This window comes from Psammomys obesus, unplaced genomic scaffold, assembly GCF_907164565.1.
Source record: "Psammomys obesus unplaced genomic scaffold, mPsaObe1.curated_primary_1811, whole genome shotgun sequence".
NCBI classification, from domain to species: domain Eukaryota; kingdom Metazoa; phylum Chordata; class Mammalia; order Rodentia; family Muridae; genus Psammomys; species Psammomys obesus.
The window spans coordinates 2,779-12,885 of NW_026595294.1; the positions used below are offsets into that span (position 1 = coordinate 2,779).

The 10,107-nt window shown below is 51.4% G+C and overlaps 1 protein-coding gene across 1 annotated transcript; it reads right to left on the minus strand.

Annotated features, from left to right (window-relative positions):
- Nucleotides 1–200: 200 nt before the first annotated feature.
- Nucleotides 201–8,502, minus strand: LOC129685684 (T-box transcription factor TBX5-like). The gene is made up of 5 exons (XM_055619188.1): nucleotides 8,356–8,502; nucleotides 6,613–6,707; nucleotides 4,536–4,655; nucleotides 3,559–3,706; nucleotides 201–449 (listed from the first exon to the last, which is right to left on the minus strand). The coding sequence occupies exons 1-5, from the start codon at nucleotides 8,500–8,502 to the stop codon at nucleotides 201–203; spliced, it is 759 nt and encodes a 252-aa protein (XP_055475163.1).
- Nucleotides 8,503–10,107: the final 1,605 nt, after the last annotated feature.

Consider the following 10,107-nt stretch of genomic DNA (forward strand, 5'->3'; position numbering starts at 1 on the left):
ACCATCCATGCCAGCACCCGTAGACCGGCACCAACGGTACCAAGTGCATGACAAGTCTGACTCTAACTAGAAAAAGGTGGGTGAGAGAGATCCTCCCCCACCGGGAATATAATGCAAACAGCTCCAACCCGGCCCGTCTCCCAGTCCCCTGGAGTTGAACAGCAGTTGAGGCTGCAGGACTGTAGACCCACGCGCAGCTTCTAAGCACCGCGGTCCGGCGAGGACGCAGCGCATGCGTCCACCGAAAAGCAGCAGGCGGCCCCGGGTGCAGGCGGCGGCCAGAGCTCCCGGCTTACCTTGTGATTCTGGTACGAAGTCACGGCGATAAACGCGGTCTCCGGAAAGACGTGGGTGCAGAACGCAGTATTCTTTGAACCGAATCCATTATTTTCGTCTGCTTTCACGATGTGTAATCGGGGCTGGTATTTGTGCATGGAGTTCAGGATAATCTAAAAATAACAGAGAAAATGAGATTGTCAGAAAAAGAAAAAAATCAAAACTCCCTTTGTTTCCAGCTGGGTCCTTGCTCCTCCCCCATCTGCACTGCCAATTAGCTTTATTATATGGGCTCTCAGAAAGAAAAAAAAAAATTGTCTTTTTTTTTTCTTCTGTTTTGAAAAGGGGCCAATGATTTCATCTAAAAGAAACATTTCAAAAATGACAATTTCCACATAAGAAAGTCAAGGTAATATTCCAGGAACCTACCCAAAGCACACAGGGCAGTAAATCAGAATTCTTAATAAAGTTTGCTTAATAAATTAACTCTGTGTATAAAGGCACTTCCCGCCCCCCAACGGGAGCCTGGCAAGTCTGGAGGCAGGAACCAGCCAGGACTGGGAAAACTGGACAGCAATGTGGCCACCGGGACAGGAAGGACATATATGCGTACATACAATAGTCCCAGCATACACTCCTCCTCAAACACCTTCTGAGGAAGGCCAAGGGCTGACCCAGACAATGGGGCAGAGCAGTTTGAGATTTTCTGAGGCTTGGTGGCTCTGATAGACCTCAAACCTAGGCCCTTTGTTTTGAAACATGAAAAGGAGGAGTCAATGAGAGAGAGACAGAGACACAGAGACAGACAGACAGAGACAGGAATGGGGGGTGGGCTGCTGGTACAGGAGAGCTGGCTCTGGTTTCCTAGGACTGTGAGGTGGAAAGGGTACCCTGCTGACACCCCCACTGGGGCAGGGACCGGCTGACCAGGAGGTTTCCTTTCTCTAAGGATCAACATTTGGGACTCAAAGATGGATCTCTCCACCTGCTGGAAAAGAGGTTTTGCTCTTCTCCCTTCTTGGGGTACTCCGGATGGGGCTTCCCCCTGCTGCTCTTGGCTATGGCTATGACCACATTATTATAATAAGGAGAAGAAGGGGGAAGGGAATCAAGGGGACCCCTGGCTGTATATTCTGGCTGGCAAGCAGGACTCCTGCATAAGCATTCATAGTAACGAAACTGAGTTTACTCTGTGTGTGTGTGTGTGTGTGTGTGTGTGTGTGAGAGAGAGAGAGAGAGAGAGAGAGACTGTTTAATAGTCACCTAAAACTCTCTAATGCAACGGGCCACGTTTACCCATTCTCCAAACCTGGCCTGCTTTTCCCACACGATTCAAAGCCCCACCAGCAGGGTTCGGCTCGGTGTCTCTGATTATCTGCATTGCTGACTCTGGCTTGCAGGCTTGCAGAATCACCGACCCAACCCTGGAGCAAGGCCCCTTAGTTCCTGCCTGGGGTCGTCCAGCTCTAAACACACACACACACACACACACACACACACACACACACACACACACGGCCACCTCCCAGGCTTATAATGACGCTGGTGAGCAGCGGTGTGGCGACAGAGAGACGCACTGGGGCCCCGGCTTGACTGTGCAGCCCCTGGGCCAGCACAGCCGTCCTTTCGGCTTAGCCAAATTGCTTTGACAGCTGGGGACAGTGTGGAGACTTCAGAATGAGGGTGATCTAATGGCCCCTAATTCCATCAGGGTGACTCTAGATTCAAAGTCGGGGTAGAGCACTTCTCTTCTTTTCCATGGGTTGCTGAAAGGGAACTGACACCCCACCCCGCTAAGTGGCTCATTTCTGTTTATAGAGCCCAGGACCTTTCCTGGCTGTCTACCCCCAGAGTGACCCCAAAAAGCACTGTCAGAAAAACAGAGGGGCAGCTTAGAGCTGAAATGATACTGGGAGATGGACTCAGTTGTCAGCTGCAGGTTCCACAGAAGCCCCCACTCAAGGGTCCCAGCAGGTCCTCCAAGACCTTGAACATAACATATCTGGTTAGTAACCACAGGAATACCCCAAGCTTTCTAATCCTGCAACAAGCCATTTCTGCACTGGAATCGGTATGTATCTAATGATTCATAAGCCATACTCAGGATAGAACTTTCCACCAGCTACTCAGCCTTCTCCTCTCCCACATGTAGAACCTCTACTCTCTCCGGGTCTCAGGTCTGTCACCATCACCCAGAAAGAGCAGATTCCTCATTTGAACTTATTCCCAAGTCCATCCAATCCAGTTCCTCATTTCTCTAAGCTGGAGACTGTATGCCCCCCTTGGTGAAACCCCTGTCCCCAAACAAACTATATGAACTTGGGTGCATCCTCTTCTCTCCCTTAGACTTCCCTTTGTAAAAGCATCCTTGAGTACCAGTTGTCCAAAGATGAGCAGGGTTGAACCTTTTAGAAAAGGGTTCTAAATGGAGAATCCAAAACCAAAGCAATCTATTCAGGGTTTTTCTCCAAAAGCCCATGTTTTGTTGTTCTTTGGCAAAGAAGGCCAAGGCTGGGCTGAGAACCCACTGAAAGCTCTGCATCACCTGGGAGAGGAGACCATGCCCACTCACATCATCCCCATGTTTAGGGAATTCATTGGTTCCCTCTCTTAAAGCCAAAGAGACTCCAGGTTTCAGATTCTGGTTGCCTTCTCTAAGCACGGAAAGGAGAGTGGATATAGTGAGATAAAATAAAATCTGCTGGGGGCACTGAGCCTAAGGGGGGCGCTGAACGGGGTCCACTTTACCACCTGTGAAAGAGGAAGCATGGGACCTTCGCTCTCCTCACCTGGGAGAGTACAACTATAAAGCAGAACTTGGAAACTGGGAAGCCTGAAGCCCAATCTATCTCCAGCCACCCAGGGAAGAGGAGAGACAGATCCTGGGATAGGCTACAGGGTATGCAGAGAAGAGAGTGTCCTCTCAGCTGGAGCTGGAGCACGGTGGAGCCAGAAGAAACAGTAAAGAGGGAAGAGAAGGCCGGGTACCATTCGATTGAGAAAGTGACAAAGAGGTTTCTGAGGGCGGTGGTGAAACAGCACTGCCCACATTGGAAAGATAAAAGAGCTGGGTGTGGTGGCTCTTGCTGAATGGCCTATCCTGAGGATGGGTCCCAACTAGTTTCCTGACAGCTATGGGGCTATGTAAATGGGATCTTGGAGTGGGAGGGTGAAGAAGGGGGAGGAAGAGACAGAAGATGGAGACCCAGAGAGAAGGAAACAGGGTGCAGGGGGGGGGGGGGGGGGGTTGTCCCACACACTGATAGGGGCTGGGATACTTACATGCCCAAATGGGTCCAGGTGGTTGTTGGTGAGCTTGAGTTTCTGGAAGGAGACAAGTTGCCGCATCCAATGTGCTCCGGTCGCCGGCGAGTCTGGGTGCACATACAGGCGGCCCGGCATGGCGGGCTCGGCTTTGCCAGTTACAGACCTAAGAGGAGGAGATGAGAGTTTACAGGGCTCTCCATGGCCCAGAGGCAGCTGGCCTGAGAGGGGCTGCTGTGAGGGGAATTTTCTAGTCTCCTTCAATTCTTTACAGTCTCTGCTGCCCCAAAGCACCCCACACTGTATCCAAGAAAGGCCCTGGCCTGCTTGGTTCTTTCTCCTTCCCCACCCCGGTGCCAGGAGTGTGTGGGGCCTTGAAGCCTCTGCTGCCCACAAATTATTGGTGGTATCTGAAAATACACACACACAAAACTCTAGAAAACTCCTTAAGAACTTTTAAAGGAGCCATTCTCTTCCAGCTCCTGAGCTGTGTGCTGCTGGCTGCCTGAGGAGCAATAGAGCCCAGGAATAGTTTTTTTGTTTTTTTGTTGTTTTTTTTTTTCCTCTGCTGACTGCTTCACCAGTAAAGCCATTGGCCAGTTTTGCAGTTTCATAAAAGCAGTCATGTTCAAAGCAGGTAACTCATAAAAAAAAAATAACTGTAAATGGTTTTTATGCCCCCCAGAAATATATCCAGTACTCGGTAACAATACCTATTTAAAATAAAATAAAAAGGGCAGACTATGTGGTTGTAGAAGTAGGCAGGGTCCCCTCACTTCCTGTTGGCCTCAGTTTTCAGGTCTATGAAATGGGAGTTCTTTTTCTATGCATCAGAAGAGGCACACAAGCCTTGAGCTTTAGTAGGAGCTTAATAACAACAACAACAACAACAACAACAACGACAATAAGGCATTTGCTGACTCCATTGCTGGGGATGAGAAAGGCATCACACTTTCCTCCCAACCCTCCCTGTCCTTTGGAAATCTGCAACCTACCATTTATTGTCTGCAAATTTATATCTGTGGTCGTCCGCTGGAACAATATCCATGAGAAGAATATACTTCGTTTTAGGATTAAGGCCAGTCACCTTCACTTTGTAACTAGGAAACATCCGCCTGGGAGGGAGGGTGGAGGGGAACACACAGATAAAAAGAAGGGGGGGGGGTTAATGCCAATACTCTGGAGAGTGGGTCCCTGATCTTTAGCAATTCCTGGAGAAACAAAGCGCATTGGCCCCACTCCATCCTTGGTGAGATCCATGCCGGGTTTCCCCTGAAGTTACAGGGAGGGGGAAAAGGGCGCAGAGAGAAGGGAAGCAGCCTCAGCAACTGCAGACACCTTGGGAGAAAAGTAGGGCCCGGGGACTCACGCCTACAAATTAGTGTGTTTAAAGAGACTGACTTTCCAGGACTAGCCTAGCATCTGGCTAAGGCAGAGGCCCACTCGGTACAAAGCTAGCCACTTTTTCACTCAAGGCCCCCACCCCACCTCGAGGCTGCCAACCAAGGTGGCACCCTAGAGACGCATCACGGTGGAGACTAAGTTTAGTCCTCTGCCCTTGGAGGCACAGGTTAACTGTAGCTAGCAGTTAACTTGGAAGCTAGAGCGGCTTCCAAGTTCGCTGGGTTAGTGACCAGGCCCACGTCGCCAGCGTGCGGTTACTCATATATGATCTGCAACTTCTCCACAGCGCTTGGCAGGTTTCCCTGGGGAGCTTAAACTCCCAGGCACTCGGGAAAGAAATTTCAAACCCTTCCAGAAATCCGTTTTAGAGAGGGCCGAAGCCTGAACTAGAAAGCTGATGGCACACAACTGGCGCAGACGTCAGATTGCTAGGGCTCCCCCATGCCCGGCCCCACTAGAATTCTTTTCTTAAGCTCTGGTGAGAACCGCGCTCCAGAAGGCAAGGGATCCGGCTGGATTTGCGCCCCAGGACGAGTCGTTGGACTTGGGTTGGTGCAACAAGAGAAGAGGGGAGAGAAGGCCTCTCCACCTCAGGCCGGCAGCCCTGACCACTTCGTGTTTATCTGCCCCACAGGCAGAGGCACAAGAGACTTTGCAGGCCTTTTATAGTTAAATCCTCTCGGCTCCAGCGAGGGGGGAAAAGGCAGCCGGCTGGGACTTTCCCTCCTGTGCAGGATGGGAAAGGGGACCTCAGATGTCTGATATAAACAGACCCACCGCCTTCTAGTTCACTAGGGCCTTGGGCTGAGCGGGGGAGCGGACATTGTTTAATTTCAAGAAATAATAAACGTCACCGTTGTCGGTTTATTGAGGGCGGCTTGAGCTGGGGAACCCGCAGAATCTGGAAAAATCAACTCCACCCTTTGCCTTTACACACCCGGCAGCTTGGGTCTACTGGCCTGACCCCTGTCTCTTCGCACCAGACTCACGGCCTCCTAGATGGCGGAGACACACACATAGCATCCACCGGCTGCAGGGGTAGGTTTCCCCAGGCTCGGACACACAACGGCACTCAGGAGACCCAGAGCTAGCACTGCTCTGCCACCCTTCCCCCCCACCCCCCACCCCTCAGGCCCTAGCCTTTCTAGCTCAAACTCCTGCCGGCCTTGAAGAGCAATTTTGGGCCCAGCGCGATGGCTGTGTTTATCCATGTCTGTATGTAGAGCTCTGAGTAGCTCCTCACTAGGTTTCAAGGGCTTCCTAGGCCTGTTCTCTATAAACAATGAAAGAGGTAGCGAGTACGAATACGTTCAACAATTCAGGGTTTGGCAAACCTCGAGTGGGACCCTGGAACCATTCCAAGGTCAGAGAAGGTGGGAATAGGGGTGGGGGCAAGGGATCAAGTCCAAATCTGACTACCATTCTCTCTCTCTGTATCCTAGATAACCTGTCCAGATAGTTCAGGTCCCTGTGCACTTTAATCTTCCTGTAAGACAGGGAGAGAATATCCTACCCAGAGGTAAGAATTTAGTAGGTCTCCATCCTGCTGAGGACTCTTTAGCAGACTGGACTAAATATTGTCTCTCCTGTTTTGACTCCCTTCCTCTTCTCCCTTTTTCTCTTTCCTCCAATGGCTGCCCTCCTTCCAAGTGCCCAGAGCCAGCTCACCTCCCAGCCTTCGTGATGATCATCTCTGTGCCCACTTCATGGAACTTCAGCCACAGTTCTCTTTCATGAAGAAACACCTTGATTCCTTCCATGCCCTGGTAGAGAGAGGGGTTTTGGTGAAAAATCTTAGGGGGCAATCCTTTCTCAAGCTTCCCCTGTAGGCAGAGGCTGCTCAGGTTCCAAAGCCCCGTGGGTTCAAAAAAAGGGAGAGTCTGACTTGTGCAGAGTGATAAGAACTCTAGGGCAGCCCATAGCAGCTGCCCAAGGTTCCCTCGGCAGACTGGAGCCTTCCTCCAGCAGCCACAGCAGCCACCCTGCTCTTAGCGTCTGCTGTCCCCTCCAGCAGCCCCAGTCCTGGGAATCATCTCCCACCACTGTGCTCTTCTCTAAAAAACCAGGCCAGCTCATTTTGATTCATTTTTATCTGCGATCTAGAAATCTCTGCTAAGATATTCTTGGAGAGAACACACAGTTATGCAAATACATTACTGTCAATCATCACTGGGTAGTGAATATGAACACAAAAAATTTCTTCTATTAATATTTATTATTATTATTATTATTATTATTATTATTATTATTATTATTGACAAGGTCTCAGTCTGCAGTCTGGGCAGGCCTGGGATTCACTACACAGCACATGTACTTGTAGCAAACTCTTGGCAATCCTCCTTCCTCACCCTCCTCAGTGCTAAGGTTCCAGAACATGTGAGCCATTACGTGGAAATTTTCAATTTTAAATGTTTTTGCCCCTGAAGGACACAAACGAAAATTAATTCCTAGTGTCTATATTGACAGTCCTTCCAGGACCCTTGCCGGTTCGAGAACGACTGCCCAGGCTTTCTTTGACTCCGGGCAGCCACCGAAGCCTTTTAACATTTTCCCTTTCAACTGGAAGTTATTTTTAAAAACGAATACCAAAACAGTCAGACACAAATCTTCACTTTGAAACAAGTTTAACCAACTCAAAAGTGAACTTGTTTTCCCTTTAAAGAAAAAATTCTGTACATTCCCCCAACTATTCTTAATCCTCTCTGCTTTTATCACAAATATGCATGAAGCGAAGGAAAGAGCCTGAGAAGGCATCGAACTCCCAAGGACAGATTTCCGCGTCAAACCCGTCCCTCTGGACAAGCCTTTCTGAGCAGTGCCCCATGACTCCTGGTTTTAAAAACCCACCGAGAGCGCCCAAAGCGCTGGGACCCCACAGTGCAGAGCACAGGGCGAGGCCCCCTCTCTCCACTCGGCACCAGCTTCCAGCCCGGCAGAGCTCGGGGTCCCGGAGCCCTGGTCTCAGCCCCCCGAATGCTCTCCTCCAGGCCCAGGAGCAAGATAAATGGTACTGCGTGAGGGGCGAGGCGGGCTGCGCGGAGCTGGCGGTCCGAGGCGAAGGCTAAGAAAGATCTAAGGAGGGTCAGGCCATCGCTCATGCCGGTCTGAAGCGGCCGCTGACCCGACCCTTAATAAGGCAGCAGGGAGAGAATTATCTGGGCCATTGTTAGCTGACCCCAAATAGTCGGATAATTGAGAGCTCTCCAATAATGTAAATAGGTTTCCAAAATACGCAGGCCATAAAGATAAACGCCTCGATAAAGTGGATTGGAGTAGAGTGCAATTGGGGGAGGCTGGGGGAGGCTAGCCAGGAAGCGCTACCCGGCCCTGCCCGCCCCCTGCACGGCCAGCGGGGAGCGCGGGGAAGCGGGGCTCGGGCCCCCCTCCGGGTGCCTGGCCGGCTTTCCTTACCTGCTGGGTGAAGGCGGCCTGCGGGGAGGCCGGCGACTTGCTGGGCGCTCCCAGAGCACTCTCGGCCTTTGAATCGGAGGACCTGTCTTTGGAATCCGGCTCGAGAGGCGTGTGGGCCAGGCCGAAGCCCTCATCTGCCTCGGCCATGGTGCGCCCTGGGTCCCGTGCCCGCGCGAGGTTCTATTCTGAGGACAAGAGAGAGAAAGAGTTGGCGTGTGTCTAGCGACTTAGGGGACAGCGGCTTGACCCTCCACTGCCAGCTGAAGGAGGCTGCGGAAAGTCTTTTTTTTATTATTGTACTTTCCGACCACGCACCACCGCTTGCGAAATACCCGCTTCAGACAGGGAGGAGGCGGCAAGGCCCCCCGCATCTCCCCTGCACAGGCTCTGGGCGATAAGAGAGCTGTCCGTCAAATTTGTCTGAACTCCTGGAAGAGCCAATAAAGATAAGGCGTCGGTATTTTTGGAAGCCATCGGGTAGGAACCCAAAACAAAACAGAAAACAAAAACCCAGTGCCCCTTTGAGAAATGGTCTTTGTCAAATTCAGGAGGTCATGCCAGCGTTTTTTTTTTTTTTTAATGAAGCCTCCTAAGAGACATTATTTTTGCACAATAAGCAAAAGGCCCAGAAGAACCCGCGTCTTGCAAAAATTAAAACAAAACAAAACAAAACAAAACAAAAACAGGGCAGAAAGGACTGAAGAGAGATACACCAGGAGGATAGAGAATAGTAGAACTCTCATCAACTCATTAAACTGTTAAGATGAAACAGCCTTTGAAATTAAGTTTTCCCCTCTTCCTAACCTTAGCAAAGCCGATATTTATTTAAAAAAAAAAAATGTGGCCACACTGAAGGCAGGCGGACAGGAGAAGGGGCCTGTGACTCTCTGCTGCGAGCGGAGCCGGTGTGTTGAACCCTCTTTGCTCTTTCAGAGGGCTCGCTGGGAGGCAGGGATGAGGGGAGGGCAGGCGTTTTGTGAAGTAGCCAGGCTGAAGGGAACTTCTTCGGGCTTCAGTCAAGGCTGGCTCACTCAAACTGCAGGCCTGGCTCCGGGTTGGAGAGCCTAAAACCGGGCCTAAAACGCTGGGCTGCGAGCATTGAATGGACTGCGAGGGACGGTGGTGTTCGGTAGGGCAGCCCGGGGGGGGGGGGGTGCAGCCGAGGAAGACGAGAAACAGTGGAAGTTCTTTCAGTCTCCTTCCTCGAGTAAGGATTTCTACCTCGCCTCCACCCTCAAAACACTAAGAGACTTCATGAAAGGGACTCCCCCCCCCCCCCCCATTTTAGCAGCTTTTTAGGTAAGAAGGACACGGATCCCAGCCTGCTTTGTAGCGGTATGAGACTTATATCGGGCCACGGATAGCTTCTGAGGCCCAGTCCTCCCGCATCTTTCTTCCTCTGGACTTAGGAGCTTGGGGGAGACTGCCCACGGGAGCCCCATAATCTTCTCAAAACAAAGAAAAACAGGGCTGGCGCCCCACACTCTCTCTCGTTCACAGCCAGCCATCGAGAGAAGCCCACCCGGAGCCCTTGCTAGGATCCCAGCAAGCTCAGGGGCTGGCGGAGGCGAGCAAGATGTGGTTTGACAGAACCAGGCCGTGTGCCCTGCAAGCCTCAGCGCTGCTCCCCCTTGCCTTGAAAGGTTCAGGCCGGGATAAAAACCTCCGCAAGCCAGGCTGCAGAATGCAAGACGGGGCTGGAGTCCGCCATTCTCTGCTTCCCCAGCCGACTGCGGCTGCCTGCCCCCTCCC